Here is a 20,167-nt window from a genome sequence, read left to right as displayed (position 1 = left end):
GCTGGTCTCACTGTCTATTGAGTCAAGAATAGAGTGGTGCTGGAAAAGCACAGAGGTCAGGCAGCAACCGAGGAGCAGGAAAATCGACGTTTTGGGCAAATGCCTATCATCAGGAATGAGGTTGAGAGCATCAGGGGTGGACAAATAAATGGGAGGGGGATGAGGCTGGACGGAAGGTAGCTGAGAGTGCAATAGGTGAATGGAGGTGGAGGTGAAGGTGATAGGTGGGAGAGGAGGGTGGAGCGGATAGGTGGGAAGGAAGATTAACAAATGGGACAGGTCATGAGGGCAGTGCTGAGCTGGAAGGTTGGAAGGAGGGGAAATGAGGAAATTGGTGAAGTCCCCTTCCCCCAGTTCTAACCTTCCAGTTCAGCACTGCCTTCATGACCTGTCCCCTCTGTCAGTCCTTCTTCCCACTTATCCGCTCCACCCTCCTCTTGGACTTATCGCCTTCACCACCTCCATCCACCTATTGCACTCTCAGCTACCTTCTGTCCAGCCCCACCCTCTTCCCATTTATCTCTCCGCTCCGAGGCTCACAGCCTCATTCCTGATGATGGGCTTTTGCCCGAAACTCCGGTTTTCCTGCTCCTCCGATACTGCCTGACCATCTGTGTTTTTCCAGCACCAGTCTAATCTTGATTCTGATCTCCAGCATCTGCAGTACTCACTTTTGCCTCACTGTTTTCTGAGCCTATATCTTAAGGATTTCCTGGGCTTCTTTTGGATATAGGACATTTTTTTCTTTCCAAATCCACCAAGGCCACCAATGCAATATTTCCAAACCTTGACATCCAGTTTTTCCTCACACCATTATTCATTGTTTCTGAGGTCAGGATCACTTCCTGTATGGCAGCCAGAATGCAAACTAGCTTGAACATATAATTAGCCTCTCACAATATTAGACCTTTGCTAAGGCTTCCAACCATTCAACAACATTTAGTGCTGGATAGAATCTGCAATCACTTAAAACAGGCATGGAAGCATTGGATTCTTGTCTCTGTTACAGTGAACAGGTACTAGTGAATGACCCATCACCCCTTTACAGGTATGGCCAGATTTAGTTCCAATATATCATAATATCTCATGATGGCTTAGTAATTTTAGAAGAGTATTTAAAAAATCAGGTGAGTGTCACCTCCTAAATTTTATTGCTATTTTTATTTCAGTCCACATATTAATTTGTCATTTGTTCCAATAATTTACTGGATTACTGCCTGTCATACTAAGTATTCTGAATTTATTTTTCATATGAGGATTATTCTTACCTATGATAACTGATGGAAAAGAGGTTCATGTCTTTGATCTGTCAGTCAGGAATAAAATAATTTTCATGATCCTGCGGTTATTCTGTTGGATGCTGCAAATGGACCTAATCTGTGACAAAATGTCTCCAGATCTGCAGAAACATGTTTTGGAAAATTCCTATAAAATTCTTTCCATGTGACTTTAATACCGCAATATGTCATATAATAAATGAAAATATTCCAGTCATCAAATCTATACCACAGAGAAATTAATCCTGTTAAATGTCAAGTATCATCAAAATTTGTAGGACCAGATATTAACTATTATAAAAGTTAACGCGAACCCATTTTATAGCAATAATAGTGTTAAGCCCAATATGCTAAATTGTTAAATTGTGTTAATTTACCAATATCTCTCAAATAAGTCTTAATTTTTGCACCAGTAGCCCCCACTGTCTACTTAAATCTGCATTGTCCCCTCCTCATCACTGATTCCCCCTTCATCCTCTGGATAGTTATTCATCCTCTGTCTGACTTTTGATTGTATCATATTTTATTTGTTTCTTTGAGACAATGGTACATTTGCTTAAAATGAATTGCAGTTGTCTGCTTCATCACTGTCCAAAAATACACTTTAAGACCAATTTACCAAAGCTATTAACATGTGCCTGTGGGGTTTTCCTGTGAAACTAAGGTAGTTAATTGTGTTAATGCCTCATAAAAGGACAACCTCAGCTGCTTTCAGCCCAGATTGACATTATTAATGGCTTTCTGGGTAAATATTCATTTTCTGCAATCACAAAGGGTCACTCAATTTAAAGCGTTAACTCTGATTTGTCTCCACAGATGATACTAAACCTGCTGAGCTTGGCTATCAATTTTTATTTTTATCACAGATTGCTCAAAATGTTTGTTGCAAAGGCATCATGCCGAATCAAGTATATTGTGTGATTAACATCTTTAGGATCTTTTTAAAATTGAGGTTGTTCTGCTATAACATGCATTTCGTTAACACGCAATCACTATAATGTGATTGACAAATTGGGGGCACTGTTTCTAAAGTGTGTTGGTTGTAATGCAATTGCATTGTCAACACTTTAAGCACCATTTCTAAAGTGCAATTTTTCTGTAACATGCGGTGCACAAGAATGCAACATCACGTTATAGAAGAATTACCTGTAATAGATTTGATTGATAGCAATGTAAGGTAAAGATTTGATTTTGCAGACCAAACTTCTTAATCCCTTTGAGAGACAACTCTCTCACCAGAAGTTTCCCATTGTGAGCTTGTTTCCTGTCAAGATGCTAAATCCCTCTCTCCTTCCTTAGCACATTCCAAAAGCCCATATTTATTACGACCGTCTGCTAGTATTTTATCATTGTGTCCTTTCTTTTTGCATATAACTTATGAGATACCTCAGGATTTTTTTCCGACATCAAAGATGCAGTAAAATTGCATGTTTCTGTTGAACTTGCTTACCCATGCTCTTCCCCTACCATGCTCCCTTGCCCAAACTTCACCTGATCACTCACTCTCTACATGCACCTTTCTCCAAACAAGCTGCCATTGTAATTTGATAAGGGACTGTGTAGGCTGGTATGACAAAGTTGAACTTCAAAGTTTCCTCCCCCCCACAAAAGTTTAATATTCGACCAAGGTTAACTAAGGTCCACCACTGGAATTTGTAAAATGTTATCATAAGTTCAGAATCAATGCTGATGACAGGCTGAGGCTTGTGCTTTGGGGAATTTCTGTCAATCATTGTATGTAACTTTGATAATACATCTGTGGTAGCGCAAAGAAATTGAATAGGCAGGATTTGTCCTATTTCTCGGCATTTCCATTGCTTGATCTATGAACCGTAGAATTCCTGCAGGAAATTGTGTATCTGGCTCCACTGAAGGACCAAGTCCTTTGTGAGCAAGGTTTTATTTAAATTAGTAGCCATTTCTATTATCATTTATGTTTTCGAATAAAACAGTATTTGCTGGGTGTTTGGTTTTGTGAATCAGAGGATAGCTGTGAAGCTGTTTTTAATTTTTTTTTGAAATGTCATTTTAGATTAGTATGTATTTGATCATCAAAGCTGTTTTTGAAAGTGAGCTGCTTTGAAGTGGTTTCAGATGTAACAGCAATAAAAAGGATTCTATTAGACGTAGTGATGAAGTGAGTGAACATAGAATGCTGAAATGGAATCCTCAAATCAAGGAATATGACTGCTCATAAAAATATGATGTTCTACAAAATGTAGAAATAAACAGAACATATGGTTTATTTTATTGTTAAGTGTCATTAAAGCAAGGACAGTTCAAAACACTTTAAGAATATCATAAAGTGGTAGCTCAGTTCTTTCTACATCAGGCTGAAATTCCTTTGCTAGGGCGGTATGGTGGCACAGTGGTTAGGACTGCTGCTTCACAGCACCAGTGTCCCAGGTTCGATTCCAGCCTCGGGCAACTGTCTGTGTGAAGTTTGCACATTCTTCTCATGCCTGCGTGGGTTTCCTCCTACAGTCACAAAGATGTGCAGGTTTGGTGAATTGGCCATGTTGAATTGCCCATAGTGTTAAGGTGCATTAGTCAGAGCGAAATGGGTGTGGGTGGGTTACTCTTCGGACGGTCGGTGTGGACTGGTTGGGCCAAAGGGCCTGTTTCCACACTTTAGGAAATCTAATCTAAAGACCAGCTTTGCCACAATTGAAATTTCCCAAAAATCAATATTTTGACTCACAATAGTTCCTATACATAGGAAAGCAAGCATTCAGGACTAGGAGTTAGGCCCCTTAAGCCAGCTTCACTACTCAATTACATTGATTGTGACCTTATGCCCAGTTTTCTATTCCTTCACTCCGAAAACCTTTAACTCCCTTGCTGATCAAAAATCTATTCAATTTAGTCTTGAACATGTTCAGTGATTTTTTCACTGCATACTGTCTGGGGAAAAAAATTGTACAGAACAGTTACCCTCTGAGACAATAAGGTTTCTCCTTTCCTCAGTATTAAATGGGAGATATCAAATTTTCCACCTGTGTCCTGTGGTTCTGGACTCCTCAACAGGCGGAGTCCTCCTACAATATACACCTGCAAGATTTTCTCAGCAACTTACATATTTCAACAAAGCCACCCCTCATTCCTCTAAATATTGATGAGTCTCAGGTCTAATTAGCTCAAACTTTCCTGAGGAAGGGCTTACACCCGAAACATTGATTCTCTTATTCCTCAGATGCTGCCTGACCGGCTGTGCTTTTCCAACACCTACATTCTTCGACTCTGATCGCCAGCATCTGCAGTTCTCACTTCCTCCTCATAAGACAACTCCATTATCCCAGGTATCAGCTGAGAGATTGCCTGCAACTGCTGATCATTGCTGCTCCATTGGGGCAGGGAAGAACAGGGGGTCTCATAGAACCCAGTCCAGCCAACCACCTCAGAATACATGCAATGCTTGGCACACAATATGTTTTCTGTCTGTCACTTCTGGAGGTATCCCCAGACTGTTTAGAAATCAGCAGTCATTTATTCAAATTGGCATCATGCTCCTGTGGAGAAAGTGAAGACTGCAGATGCTGGAGATCAGAGCTGAAAATGTGTTGCTGGAAAAGCGCAGCAGGTCAGGCAGTATCCAAGGAACAGGAGATTCAATGTTTCGGTCATAAGCCCTTCTTCAGGAATCTGAAGAAGGGCTTATGCCCGAAACGTCAAATCTCCTGTTCCTTGGGTGCTGCCTGACCTGCTGTGCTTTTCCAGCAACACATTTTCAGGTCATGTTCCTGTGATCTGGTATTCAATTCAGGTGATGACCATTTCTGGAAAGTTCATCGAGAGGTAGGCTCTTGGATCCAAAGATGTTAAGATATCTGCATTGCCTTCTGGTTCCACCTCCAAGCTGAGCCTGCAGATCTAAGAAGATTCCACTCTACGTATTAGTCAAGATCATCTACTCTCCTTCATCTGCTTTGCCTTTGACATCTAAGTATTTATTTGGCTACATCTTATTGCAAGCTGGACAGAATAATTTGGTGGTTCAGGCAACAGTTGCCTATATTAGCAGTCATCACAATTTCTATGGAATAATAAGAATAGCCTTATGTTATTGCACAGCTACCAAACTGGCGGGTGATTGGTGACAATAACGTAAAATTTTATAATCTATCCTGCATGCTGAAAAATGATCATCTGTTGAGCAGGTTCTTTGTTGTACATTGATTTCAATGGACAGGAGTAAAGTCTCAACGCAGTGTAGTAGACACTTAACAACTCTCTGAAATAACTGAGCAAGTCACTTGTTCAGTTCCTTCAACTGAGAAAAGGCAATAAATGCCAGATTTGCCAATGCTTTCCATATTCCAAAAATGTTTTTGTTTAGATGAATTATTATGATGTTACAAAGCAATTTAATTTTGTGATTATATATGTATTTGTAAGAATGAATATGGATTTGGCTTATTTACCATGATTTTTAGTGTATATACAGTGTAGAAAATTTACTAATATTTAACATTTTTATCCTATTTATTTTATTCCTTTACAGGTTAAGAAGTGGCCTATTGGAAAGCATGGCTTATTATATGATCGTACCTGGATGATTGTCAACCAAAATGCTGTCTGTCTTAGCCAAAAGCAGGAGCCCAGATTATGTTTGATTCATCCACATATTGACTTAGAGCAAGGGATCATGACCATCAGTGCAGAAGGTTAGCCAAACCAATAACCCTTAGATGCATTTGAGCAAACTTAAAAATAGTCATAAAAATAAGAAACATTTACTAGAAAAGACAATTTAAGCCCATTGGATCATGCCAGTTTTTAGGCAGGAATTTCCAATCTTCAGTCAAATACATTACAGCCCCTCTGTGCAAGTCTCTGTGCAAGTTTTCTTCAGTCTGTAACCATTTTGCAATATGATTTTGACATTTCAATTTTAAATAAGCAGAAAATATAAAATACTTGTCAGTGGAAACAAACTAATATTGTGTTTCTAAGGTTAGCATTCCGTGATATGAACTCAGACCTTTGAACAAGTTGACCAGTTAATTACTGTTAAAGTTATGAAATTTCTAAGATTGTTATGTTTTGGGATTGTCTTTCTAATTTAGGATAAATGGATAAATTAAGGGTGTTATGCTTCTGTACGTAATGTCAAGTTTTGTAAATCATTATACTTCAAACTGTCTTATTTAATTCCAACATAGGATGGGATTGGGGGTCAATAGGCAAGTTAATTAACATTTCTGGCTGGATGTAAAGCTCATGTGATTCATGCTGCCATGGAGTTGGAGATTGGGAGGGGAAGAGTTCATAGAAAGCCATTGTAAATTTGGATTGCAAGTCCTTTAAAAGTATCTTTGAGAGGCACAGAAACAATGTCAGACTGCACAAATACGAGTGAGCAATATTGCAGAGAGATTGAAGCATTGAAATTTAAATGTTCACTATCTGGAATGCGATGGGGTCTCTGTCTCAGTATTATCACTGAACTGTTAATACAGAGACCCAGGAAATATTCTGGGGGCCCATGTTTGAATCCCGTTTTGGCAGATAGTGGAATTTGAATTCAATAAATATCTGGAATTAAGGGTCTAATGGTGACCATGATTCCATTGTTGATTGTTGGAAAATTCATCTAGTTCACTAATGTCATTTTGGGAAGGAAATTGCCATCCTGCATGTGACTTCAGAGCCACAGCAATGTGGTTGACTCTTAATTGCTCTTTCGGCAATTCGGGATGAACAATAAATGTTGGCCTAGGTCAATATCGCCCTCATCCTGTGAGTGAATGAAGAAAAGAAACCATTGAAATTAAGGTGGACAATTCAACTAGCTTTGGCTTGAGGGAAGGATCCACAATTTGTCCTTCTCCCTGAAAGTAATTTTGTGGAGCATATTTTGTCTGGCTGGAAAACAGAAGGGAAATTATCAGTAGCTTTTGGAAGATTCCAGGAGAATTCCCAGCTTTCGTTAAACTGTGGTGGGGGATGTTTACTATTTTGTAAAGATAAAATGGTTGATTTTTATTGTGGTTCAGAATATAAGTTGCCTACAGAAAAGTGTTTAATCAAAGTTGCTTTTTTTAAACTTGTTGAGGAAATCTTAAAAGTTTAAAATTTGGTCGATAATCCATTTATTCAATGGAAGTTTGAATGAGGATTGTAACATTAGGAACCCATCTAAATGATACTATCTTTATGTAACTTCCAGGAAATGCAGTATAAAATATGACCTGCAGGCCAGCATTTGGCACACCAAAAATATCTAACTCACCTGCAGGCTAAACTTTGAAATACAGGTCAGTGATGACAGCAGATTCTGTAAGGGGCTGCTCCTCCCCTACAAGAGCTATCAGCAACTATGTAGTTGTGTAGCAGTCTGTGAGTTTTTTTTTAATTCAAGTGATTTGCAACACAAGCACTTCCTGTTCATCCCTAATTGTCCTTGAAATCAGTGCAGTCCATTTAGTGTACTCACTATACTGTTAGGGCAATGGTTTTGACCCAGCAACATTGAAGGAATGACAATATGCTGAATGCCTTGGGGCAACTTGTAAGTAATGGTGTTCCTGTAGATCTGCTGATCTTGTCCTTCTAGATGGTCTTGTTCTTTGCTTTGAAAAGTGCTGTCAAATGAGCTATGGTGGATTTCTGCAGTGCATTTGTAAATAATACACCCAGCTGTTACTGAACATCATGAGTGATTGTGGTGCCAATGAAATGGGCTGCTTTCTCCTGGACAATGTCAAGTATCTTGAATATTGTTAGAGTTATACTCATCCAGCCAAATGGGCAGTACTCCCATCACTTTCTTGGCTTATGCCTTGTAAATGGTAAACAGGCTTTGGGGAGTTAAAAATCACACAACACCAGGTTATTGTCCAACAGGTTTATCTGGAAGAACTAGCTTTCGGAGCACTGCTCCTTCATCAGGTGGTTGTGGAGAATAAGATTGTAAGATACAGAATTTATAGCAAAAGTTTACAGTGTGATGTGACTGAAATTATATATTGAAAAAGACCTGGATTGTTTGTTAAGTGTCTCACCTTTGAGAATGATCACGTTGGTTTCAGTTCTTTCATATATAAATTGCAAAAGTTTTTTTACAAGTTACATTCTCAACTGAACTTTAACAAATGGTGTCAGGCTTTGGGAAGTCAGTAAGTGAATTACTCTCTTTAGGATTCCTAGCTTCTGACCTGCTCTTGTGGCCTCAGTGCTTACAACGTTAGTCCAGTTTTGTTTCTGATCAATGGTAGCTCCAGGATATTGATACTGAATGTCAAGGAACAACGGTTCTCTGGTGTTGGAGGTGGTCTTTGCCTGGTACTTGTATGGCGTGAACGTTCCTTGCTACTTGTGGCCCAAGCATTGATATTGTCCAAGTAATCTTGTATTTGGACACAGATTGCTTCAGTATTGAGATTGAAGTAGCAATGAGCAGTTGCTAAGGTGAGTGGTTACACAGGGTCTGAGACTGGATGAGTGGCAGTGAGTTTGTGGAGGTGAAAGAATGGGGATGAAGGGCTTCACTGAGAAGTTGCCAACCAGATATTCAAGCAAAGAGGGTATCGTACTGGGGGAATAGAGGAAGAGGTTTTCTGCCAGTGAGGTGGGTTATAGACACTGAGAGGGTTATGGAGGTATAGACTGTGTGTTTTCTGAATGCCTTCCATTTTGTGCTGTAGATTTACCCTCAAGTAGCTATTCGCAGTCTACTTTGTCCAGATCCTGCCTTATTTTAATAAAACCTGCTTTCCCTATATCTAAACTCCTTTTTTGCAGACCATCTTTTTCCATAACGAACATAAAACTCATGGTGCCATGGTAGATTAGGTTACTTACAGTATGGAAACAGGCCCTTCGACCCAACAAGTCCACACCGACCCTCCAAAGAGCAACCCACCCAGAACCATTCCTCTACATTTACCCCTTCACCTAACACTACAGGCAATTTAGCATGGCTAATTCCCCCAACTAGCACATCTTTGGACTGTGGGAGGAAACCAGACCACCTGGAGGAAACCCGCGCAGACACAGGGAGAATGTGCAAACTCCACACAGTCAGTTGCCCGAGGCAGGAATTGAACCCAGGTCTCTGGCGCTGTGAGGCAGTAGTGCTAACCACTGTGCCACCATGCCACCCTCAAAATTAACAATGTAGCTATCACTAAAATGCTCCCTTGCTCTATCTCAATCAACTGCCTAGCTTTGATCCCCAGAATTAGATCCAGCATTGCACTGCACCTTGTATCCATATATTGATATAAAAAGCTCTCCTGAATACATTTCAAGAAATCTCCCGTCTTTAAACATTTTATACCATGATTATCCCAATTCATGTTAGAGTAGTTGAAATCTTTTAATATAATTGCCCTATTTTTGTTTTCACACACCTCAATGAATTGTCTATATATTTGTATCCGTATTCCCTGCTGACTGGAGCTCTATAATACACTCTCAGCAGTATCATTGCTCCCTTGTTATTCTGTAAGGCTGTACACACAAAGCCTCATTTAAGACCCTTCCATTTATTGTCCCACCTTACTGCAGTAATTCGCTCCTTAATCAACAATGCAGCACCACCTGCTCTTTACACCCTCCCCTGTCATGCCTGAATATACTATAACCCAGAACGTTGAGTTGCCAGTTCTGTCCCTTTCTCATCTATATCTCTGTTAGAACAACAATATCACAATTCCATGTGACAATCCTTGCCCTTAAGTGATCTGTCTCACCTATAATACTTCTAGCACTAAAATAGAGATCATGAAGCCTCATCTTGCTCCCTTGGGAGTCAACATGTCTGAACCTTCTCTTTTCTAAGGTATGCTGTGACACTATTGAATTAATGCACTGTTATCCCCTGCTCTGTGCATTACTGGAACAAGCCCAGACCTGGGTGGCTGTATTATGACAGGATGTATTCTGGCCTTCGTTGTCTACCTATGATACAACTCATCCTTCCATGTAGGGGGATGGGACTACAGGAGTTAAGACGATGGAGTGTTTTCGGAAGCCTTAAGGAGCGGGAATTGAAGCAGATGAAAGATCTGGAGTTTCAGGCATAGTGAGGAGGAAATGTCCTGCTATCGTCACAGCCCTCTTTTCATCAAATTTTCATCAAAATGTTAATTTTCAGACCTACGGTGATTGAGAGAGACTGAGTGTGACAAAGTGTGAGTATTCAAGTGAGTGTGAGTGAGACCGAATGTTTGTGAGGATTTCTATGAGAATGTGTGCGTGTACACATAAGCACAGACACGCGCACACACAATTGCCCGCTAAGACCAACTTGGAGTGTGAGCCGTCAGAGGTAAACACATAATTGGTGTGAGTTAAGTTCCGCTCCTTAGCTTGGCTCTGGTCTGTCCCAATTTGAATACGATAAGGAGTTGGAGCCATGACTGTCTATCCCTAGGTTTGTTTCTTAAGAGAAAAGGGGTGTAGGTTTGCTCGCTGAGCTGTAGGTTTGATATCCAGACGTTTCATTACCTGGCTAGGTAACATCACCAGTGGCAACCTCCAAGTGAAGCGAAGCTGTTGTCTCCTGCTTTCTAGTTATATGTTTGTCCTGGATGGGGTTCCTGGGGTTTGTGGTGAACAGGTTTGATGTCATTTCCTGTTCGTTTTCTGAGGGGTTGATAGATAGTATCTAGATCTATGTGTTTGTTTATGGCATTGTGGTTGGAGTGCCAAGCCTCTAGGAATTCTCTGGCATGTCTTTGCTTAGCCTGTCCCAGGATAGATGTGTTGTCCCAGTCAAAATGATGTTTTTTTACCTCCGTGTATAGGGCTATGAGGGAGAGAGGGTCGTGTCTTTTTGTGGCTAGCTGGTGTTCATATATCCTGGTAGCTAACTTTCTTCCTGTTTGTCCTACATAGTGTTTGTGGCAGTCCTCGCATGGAATTTTGTAGACGATGTTGGTTTTGTCCATGGGTTGTACTGGGTCTTTTAAGTTTGTTAGTTATTGCTTGAGTGTTCGTGGGTTTGTGTGCTACTAGGATTCCGAGGGGTCTTAGTAGTCTGGCTGTCATTTCTGAAACTTCTTTGATGTATGGTAAGGTGGTTAGGGTTTCTGGCTGTATTTGGTCTGCTTGTCGTGGTTTGTTCTTGAGGAATCTGCGGATTGTATTTTTTGAGTATCCGTTCTTCTTGAATACGTTGTATAGGTGGTTCTCCTCTGTTTTCCGAAGTTCGTCTGTGCTGCAGTGTGAGGTGGCTCATTGGAATAGTATTCTGATACAGCTTTGTTTGTGTGTGTTGGGATGGTTGCTGGTGTAGTTAAGTATCTGGCCAGTGTTTGTTGTTTTTCTGTATACGCAGGTTTGTAGTTCTCCATTGTCCGTTCTTTCGACTGTGACATCCAGGAATGCAAGTTTGTTGTCGGTTTCTTCCTCCTTGGTGAACTTAAGAGAAAAGGCAAAAATGTTTAATTAGTTATTTCTGTTACATGAAATTTTCTTTTTCATCAATATGCTTTTAATGTTTTCTTTGTGCCTTAACTTCTTTTTAAAAAATTCATGTTGCTGTGCCTCCTGGGTCCCAGGATATTGTCTTTCTGGTTCAAGTGAAACCTGTTACAAAATAGAAGTAACATTGCATTTTGAAGAGCTAGCAAAAGCAGTGATTTTTGCTCCTTTTGGAGCAGGCAGTGTTAGAAATAATCAGAAACAAAAACAGAAATTGCTGGAAAAGCTTAGCAGGTCTCGCAGCATCTGTGGACAGATATCAGAGTTAACGTTTCGGGTCCAATGACCCTTCCTCAGCACTGATGGTAACTCCGAAAATGTTGGCTTTAATGCAGAAGATAAGGTGGAGGGACTGAGTAAGGAGTAAATGATAGCCCAAAGAGAGAGAGAAGAACAGTTGGACAGATAAAGGAGTGGATAACAATCAGGCTCAAAAAATGAATGCTACCAATGGGGACTGTTAGTGGCTAACAATGAATTGTGTGTAAAAGTAGACCATGTGATAACAAGGCCTGGGGTGTGGAGTTTGGGCCACTTCAGCACACCACCTTGTTCCCTGGCCAATATCTCTGTCTCAGGCTTGCTGCAGTGCTCCAGTGAAGCTTAGAACAAGGTGGAAGAACAAAACCTCATTTTCCGCTTAGAACTCCATAGCCTTCTGGACTCAATACTAAGTTCAACAACTTTAAGGTTTGAGTTTCTCCCATGACATTACCCCAACCTCTGTTCCCAGGTTAGGGGAGTCCAAAACTAGAGGGCATATGTTTAAGGTGAGAGGGGACCTAAGGGAAAACTTCTTAACAGAAAATGGCATGTTTATGGTATGAGCTGCCAGAGGAAGTGGTGGACGCTAGTATATTTACAACATTTAAAATGTGTCCAGATGGGTACATGAATAAGGATTTAGATGAATATGGACCAATTGCTGGCATATGGGACTAGATTAATTCAGGATATATGGTCGGCGTGAACGAGTTGGACTCTATGACTCCAAACAGAGAAGTGGCATCCTGCTTTATGGACAGGTTGGTCGTGATGTTGCTGGTGCAGCACTTTCTCTTCCAGGAGAAGTGGAGACACAACATCAGACAATACCAGCCTGGTTGGAGGTTGTCACTTGAGTTAATGCAGGCTTGATCATTTGGAGGAGTGTAAGAAGGAGGTCAGTGTACTTTATCACCTTGCGAGGTAAGTTGAAACATGTGATACCTCACACTCACTCTATCTCTGAAATTATATCCACCTCCTGCCAAGCATCATGCATCACTGTCACTATTGCCTGCAATGTCTTTCCCACCTGCTTCACCCGCCCTAACTCCCAACACATTTACATGTCCTCTGTGCTGCCTACTCATACAGTTGGGAAACTTTCTCACCTCCACCAGTGTAATCATTTCCAATAATACTTGCTTCTTTTATTTAACCCACAATAGGACATAAAATCAAGCTAGGTAGTGTGCAGCCCATTATTCAACTGATCATTTATTATGCATTCTGACTTTGACCACTTGAGCAAGGTTTGGATTGGTACCAGGTGCTGCCCTTGATTCACTGTTCCAAGAAACCTGAGCAAAGTCTATCCTGTTTACTTGAGGACTGGAGTAGTGTGAGCCTGCTATCTCGATCTGAGTGGGCAAATTGCAAAAAAAAAGCAAAGAGAGACAATGCAAAGTAGGATGCTGCAAACAGAGGTTCAGAGTGAGTGAGTGAGTGCTATCAGAGAGTCCAGAGATGCAACCTTTTCCATGAGCTAGGTGCATGTCCCTGAGCACACAATGTCCTTGGCAGCAGCATTACACTGATAGTTGCTGACCAGCCAGAGGTACAGCGTTGAAGCACAGATGCATCTTACAATTGGCTTGAAAATATGTCTCAAGAATTCTCAAAGGCTGCCAGTGCAGTATGTCAGATGCCACTGGCCATGGACATAGGATGCTTAAGATCAGTGCCCATGGAGTGTATCCTGATGTATTGATGTATCCCATCTGTCACGTTTTGCCCACTTTCCTAGTCTTGCCAAGCCCTTCTACGGCCTGCTTACCTCCTCAACACTGTGGTCCCTCCACCTATCTTTGTGTCATCTGCAAACTTAGCAACAATGCCCTCCATTCCTTTGTCCAGATTGTTAATGGATTATGTGAATAGTTGTAATCTCAAAACTGACCTCTGTAATCTCAAAACTGACCTCTGCAGAACTGCAGAACTCACTAGTTACCAGCTGCCATCCTGAAAAAGACCACTTTATCCCTACTCTGGATTTCACAGGGGCTGGAATTGTTGCTGGATGTTCCAGGGTTTAGATCTTTTTAAAAAAATATAGGGAGGGGAGTAAAAGAGGAGGGGGAGTAGCATTGTTAATTAGCAAATGCATCACAGCTGCAGAAATGGAGGTTGTTGAGGAGTGTTTGTCAACTGAGTCAGCATGGGTGGAAGTCAGTAACAGGAAAGGAGCAGTCACTTTATTTGGTGTTTTCTATAGACCCCCCCCCCCCCCAATAGCAGCAGAGAGATGGAAGAACAGATTAGACAGCAGATTTTGGAAAGGTGCAGATATAATAGAGCGGTTATTATGGGTTACTTCAACTTCCCCAGTATTGATTGGTACCCATTAGTGCAGATGGTCTGGGTGAAGCCATTTTGTCAGGTGTGTCCAGGAAGGATTCCTGACTCAATATGTAGATACACCGAATAGGGGGGAGGCCATATTGGATTTGGTGCTGGGCAACAAGTCAGGCCAGGTGTCAGATCTATTGGCGGGAGAGCCTTTCGGTGACAGTGACCACAACTGTACAACCTTTGCCTTGGTCATGGAGAGGGATAGGAACAGACAGTATGTTGGATAGTTAATTTGAGGAGGGGAAATTATACTGCTATTAGACAGGAGCTGTGGAGTTTAAATTGGAAACAGTTATTCTACAGGAAATGCACAACACAAATGCGGAGGCTGTTTAAGGAGCACTTCTTGCGAGCATTGGATAACTTTGTCCCACTGAGATAGGCATGGAATGGTAAAGTGAAGGAGCCTTGGACAACAAGAGAAGAGGAGCTTCCATCAAGAGGAGAAAGGAAGCTTACTTAAAGTTGAGGAAGCAAGGATCTAGCACAGTTTTAGAGGATTAAAGGATAGCTAGGAAAAAACTCAAAAAAGAACTGAGGAGAGCTAGGAAGGGGCATGAAAAAGCCTTGGCGGGAAGGATTAGGGAAAACCCAAAGGCATGCTACACTTAGGTGAGGAATGAGACAATGATCAGAGAGAAGGTAGGGGTGATCAGGGATAGTGGAGGGAACTTGTGCCTGGAGTCTAAAGAGGTAGGGGAGGCCCTCAATGTTTTTTCTTGCTTCAGTCTTCACTAGAGAAAGGGACCTTGTTGATCGTGAGAACACTGTGGACCAGGTTAATAGGCTTGAACAAATTGATATTAAGAAAGTGGATGTGCTGAAAATTCTGGGAAGCATCAAGATAGGTAAGTCCCCAGGGCTGGACTAGATACATCCAAGGTTATTATAGGAAGCGAGGAATGAGATTGCGACTCCTCTGGTGATGATCTTTGTATCCTTACTCTGCATGGTGTAGTACTGGATGATTGGAGTGAGGTGAATGTTGGGCCTTTGTTCGAGAAAAGAAATAGGGAAATCCCTAGGAATTAAGACCAGTCGGTCTTACGCCTGTGGTAAGCAAGGTACTGGAAAGGATTCTGAGAGATAGGATTTATGACTGTTTGAAAAAACATAGTTTGATTAAAGATAGTCAGCCTGACTTTGTGAGGGGCAGGGATAGCGTTACAGGTGTACTGAGGGAGGATATTCCTGGAAATATATACAGGGAAGTCGTTGAGGTGTAACTGAGAAATAAGAAAGGGATGATCACCTTATTGGGATTGTATTATATACTCCCTAATAGTCAGATGGAAATTGAGAAACAAATTTGTAAGGAGATCTCAGTTATCTGTAAAAATAATTGGGTGGTTATGATAGGGGATTTTAACGTTCCAAGCATAGACTGGGACTGCTATAGTGTTAAGAGGTCAGATGGAGAGGAATTTTTTAAGTGTGTACAAGAAAATTTTCTGATTCAGTATGTGGATGTACCTACCAGACAAGGTGCAAAACTTGACCTACTCTTGGGAAGTAAGGCAGGACAGGTGACTGAGATGTCAGTGGGGGAGCACTTTGGGGCCAGCAACCATAATTCCATTAGTTTTAAAATAAGGATGGAAAAAGACAGACCAGATATAAAAGTTGAAGTTCTAAATTGGAGTACGGCCAATTTTGAGCATATTAGGCAAGAACTTTCAAAAGCTGATTGGGAACAGATGTTCGCAGGTCAAGGGATGGCTGAAAACTGAGAAGCCTTGAGAAGTGAGGTAACGAGAGCCCAGAGAAAATATATTCCCATTAGGGTGAAAGGAAAGGCTCGTAGGTATAGGGAATGCTGGATGATGAAAGAAATTGAGGGTTTGGTTAAGAAAAAGAAGGAAGCATATGTCAGGCATAGACAGGATAGATCAAATGAAGCCTAAGAAGAGTATAAAGGTAGTAGGGACGATACTTAAGAAGGAAATCAGGAGGGCAAAAAGGAAACATAAGGTAGCTTTGGGAAATTGGGTTATGGAGAATCCAAGGGGATTTTTACAAACACATTAAGGACAAAAGGGTAAATAGGGAGAAAATAGAGCCCCTCAAAGGTTGGTAGGGTGGTGTTTGTGTGGAGCCGCAGAAAATAGGGGAGATACGAAACAACTATTTTGCATCAATATTGACTGTGGAAAAGGACATGGAAGATATAGAATATAGGGAAATAGATGGTGACATCTTGAAAAATGTCCATATTACAGAGGAGGAAGTGCTGGATGTCTTGAAACGCATAAAGCTGGATAAGTCTCCAGGACCTGATCAGGTGTTCCCTAGAACTCTGTGGGAGGCTAGGGAAATGATTGCTGGGCCTCTTACTAAGATATTTGTATCATGAATAGTCACAGATGAGGTGCTGAAAGATTTGAGGTTGGCTAACATGGTGCCATTGTTTAAGAAAGGTGGTAAGGACAAGCCAGGGAACTATAGACCAGTGAGCCTGACATCGGTGGTGGGTAAGTTGTTGGAGGAAATCCTGAGGGACAGGATGTACATGTATTTAGAAAGGCAAGGACTGATTTGGGATAGTCAACATGGCTTTGTGTGTGGGAAATCATGTCTCACAAATTTGATTGAGTTTTTTGAAGAAGTAACCAAGAGGATTGATGAGGACAGAGCAGTAAATGTCATCTATATGGACTTCAGTAAGACGTTCAAGAAGGTTCCCCATGGGAAACTGGTGAGCAAGGTTAGGTCTCATGGAATAAAGGGAGAACTAGCCATTTGGATACAGAAATGGCTCAAAAGTAGAAGACAGAGGGTTATTTTTCAGACTGGAGGCCTGTGACCAGCGGAATGCCACAAGGATCAGTACTGGGTCGACTACTTTTCATCATTTATATATATATGATTTGGACATGAGCATAATAGGTATAGTTAGTAAGTTTGCAGATGACACCAACATTGGAGGTGTAGTGGACAGCAAAGAAGGTTACCTCAGATTACAGCAGAATCTTGATCATATGGGCCAGTGGGCTGAGAAGTGGCAGATCAAGTTTAATTCGGATAAATGCAAGATGCTGCGTTTTGGGAAAACAAATCTTAGCAGGACTTATACACTTAATGGTAAGGTTCTAGGGAGTGTTGCTGAACAAAGAGACCTTGGAGTGCAGGTTCATAGCTCCTTGAAAGTGGAGTCACAGGTAGATAGGATAGTGAAGAAGAATGTTTGGTATGCTTTCCTTTATTGATCAGAGTATTGAATACAGGAATTGGGAGCCAAAAGAGAAAATGCTGGAAAATCTCAACACGTCTGGCAGCATCTGTAAGGAGAGAAAAGAGCTGACGTTTTGAGTCTAACTGACCCTTTGTCAAAGCTGAAAAAAAAGGGAGAAGTAGGGAGGTATTTATACTAGGCTGAGAGAAGGTGAGTGATGGCTCAAGAAGCAAAGGTAGCAGTAAAGAGATGATAATGACAGTGCATAGAGAGATTATAGGGAGATTAGGAGCTGTGAATGACCAAGGCTGAAGCCGCTGCTATGTGACAAAATATGTGGGGGATGGGGGAATGGGTGAAGCAGAGACAAAATGGAAGACAGGGAAGAAGGGTAGCAAAGGGGGAAGAGGAGAGGAAAAAGGTGATGAGAGAGTGGGGAGCGAGAGAAAGAGAGACAATCAAGAAATAAGAGGTACAGAACAGTGAAAAAAAATAAAAAAAGGATTAATAAAATTAATAAAACAAAATTACGGAGCAGAATAAAAATAGAGGGGCGAGATGGGATAATCATCTGAAGTTGTCGAATTCAATGTTGAGACCGGCAGGCTGTAACGTGGCTAGTCAGAAGATGAGATGCCCTCTGGTACAACCTAGTCCACTCCTCCATCACACCTAACACTTCTCCCATCACACATGGCACCTTCTCATATAATCGCAGAAGGTGCAACACCTGCCCCTTTACCTCTTCCAGGAGTTGGGAGGTCCTGTTGTGGCTGTACAGGACATTGGTTAGGCCACTGTTGGAATATTGCATGCAGTTCTAGTCTCTTTCCTATCAGAAAGATGTTGTGAAACTTGAGAGGGTTCAGAAAAGATGTACAAGGATGTTGCCAGAGTTGCAGGATTTGAGCTATAGGGAGAGACTGAACAGGCTGGAGCTGTTTTCTCTGGACCATCGGAGGCTGAGGGGTGACCTTATAGAGGTTAACAAAATCTCAAGGGGCATGGATAAGATAAATAGACAAAGTCTTTTCCCTGGGGTGGGGGAGTCCGAACTAGAGGACATAGGTTTAGGGTGAGAGGGGAAAGATATAAAAGAGACCCATGGGGCAACTCTTTTCAGGAGAGGGTGGTATGTGTATGGAATGAGCTGCTAGAATAAGTGGGGGAGGCTAGTACAATTGCAACACTTAAGAGGCATTTGGAAGGGTATATGAATAGGAAAGGTTTGGAGGAATTTGGGCCGGGTGCTTAGCAGGTGGGACTAGATTGGGTTGGGATATCTGGTTGGCATGGATGGATTGGACTGAAGAGTCTGTTTCCGTCCTGTACATCTCTATGACAGTTAAAACTGATTAAGGAGAAATTAATAAGTCAGAATTCAGAGACCACCCATTTGGACTATGTGTCAAGTTTTAGAGAATGATTAAATAGAGCTGGAGAGTTGGTTGGACAATATTTAAAAGTAGGTAAAAACAAGGACTGCAGATGCTGAGTCTAGATTAGAGTGGTGCTGGAAAAGCACAGCCGGTCAGGCAGCATTCGAGGAGCAGGAAAATCGACATTTCGGGCAAAAGCCCTTCGTCAGGAATAGAAGCAGGGTGCCATAAAGTATCACAGCATCAGTGAAACAAGAAGCAGATAAGAAATCACAAATTTGCAACTTTGCAATTGGGAATAAGGTATTGGTGTTACTTCCAGTCACAGGTAAGCCTTTAAACACAAGGTTTAGTGGACCTTATCAAATTGAGAAGAAGTCGAGTAAGGTGAACTGCTTGGCAAGGACTCTAGAGAGGAAAAAAATCTCGAAGAGTGTGTTATGTGAATATGCTCAAAGGTATTTTGATATGGAAGTAAAGCAAGAGGAGATGGTGTTCATGATTACAGCACAGAAGGAAGAACCAAGTTCAAGGATTCTAAATTGGACATTCCTCAAATCAAATTGGACAACGAGGAAATTGTCAAAAATTGGGATAAATTATTGAGTTACATTCCACAAGAAAATTGAAATGACTTGAAAGAGTAATTACTATAACATGAGGAGATATGTGGAAATAAACTGGGAAATACTAACTTCATTGTGCATGATATAGAGACAGGAGATGCTGTTCCAATCAAGCAACATCCTTATGGGTATAACCCTCTCAAGTTGGCACAGGTTCAGAAGGAGATAGAGCGCATACTCAAGATGGCATAATCAAAGTGAGTTACAGTGACTGGAACTCACCCATAGTCACAGTGCCAAAGCCAGATGGTACCCAGCGGTTATATGTGGACTATCGCAAAGTCAAGGCTGTTATAAAAACTGATGCATATACAATTCCACGATTGGAGGACTGTGTTGAAAAAGTGGGACAAACAACTTACATTTCTAAGTTGGACTTGCTCAGAAGCTACTGACAAGTACCTCTGACAGAGAGAGCAATGGTAATTTCGGCTTTAGTAATGCCAAATGGACTATATCAGTTCAAAGTCATGGCATTTGGTATGAAAAACGTTCCAGCCACATTTCAGGGACTGATTAATAAGATCATTGCCAGATTACCCAACTGTGTGATATATATTGATGACCTGGTGATTTTTAGTCGCCTATGACATTTATGACTTGTTCAGTCAATTTTGAAAAGCAGGCTTGGTGGTTAACCTAGCTAAAAGTGAACTTGCCAAAGCC

General features: G+C 41.3%; 1 protein-coding gene across 2 annotated transcripts in view; it reads left to right on the top strand.

The window, feature by feature from the left end:
* Window positions 1-20,167, top strand: part of mocos (molybdenum cofactor sulfurase) — a 241,952-nt gene that overhangs the window by 175,069 nt on the left and 46,716 nt on the right. For both annotated transcript variants that reach the window (XM_060824831.1, XM_060824830.1), the window contains exon 9: window positions 5,779-5,941. In XM_060824831.1, coding sequence (XP_060680814.1) covers window positions 5,779-5,941 — 163 coding nt within the window. The remainder of the gene's footprint in view (window positions 1-5,778; window positions 5,942-20,167) is intronic.

This window comes from Hemiscyllium ocellatum, chromosome 5, assembly GCF_020745735.1.
Source record: "Hemiscyllium ocellatum isolate sHemOce1 chromosome 5, sHemOce1.pat.X.cur, whole genome shotgun sequence".
Lineage (NCBI taxonomy): Eukaryota > Metazoa > Chordata > Chondrichthyes > Orectolobiformes > Hemiscylliidae > Hemiscyllium > Hemiscyllium ocellatum.
The sequence above is the reverse complement of the archived record's forward strand: the minus strand, read 5'-3'. Positions and strand labels throughout refer to the sequence as shown.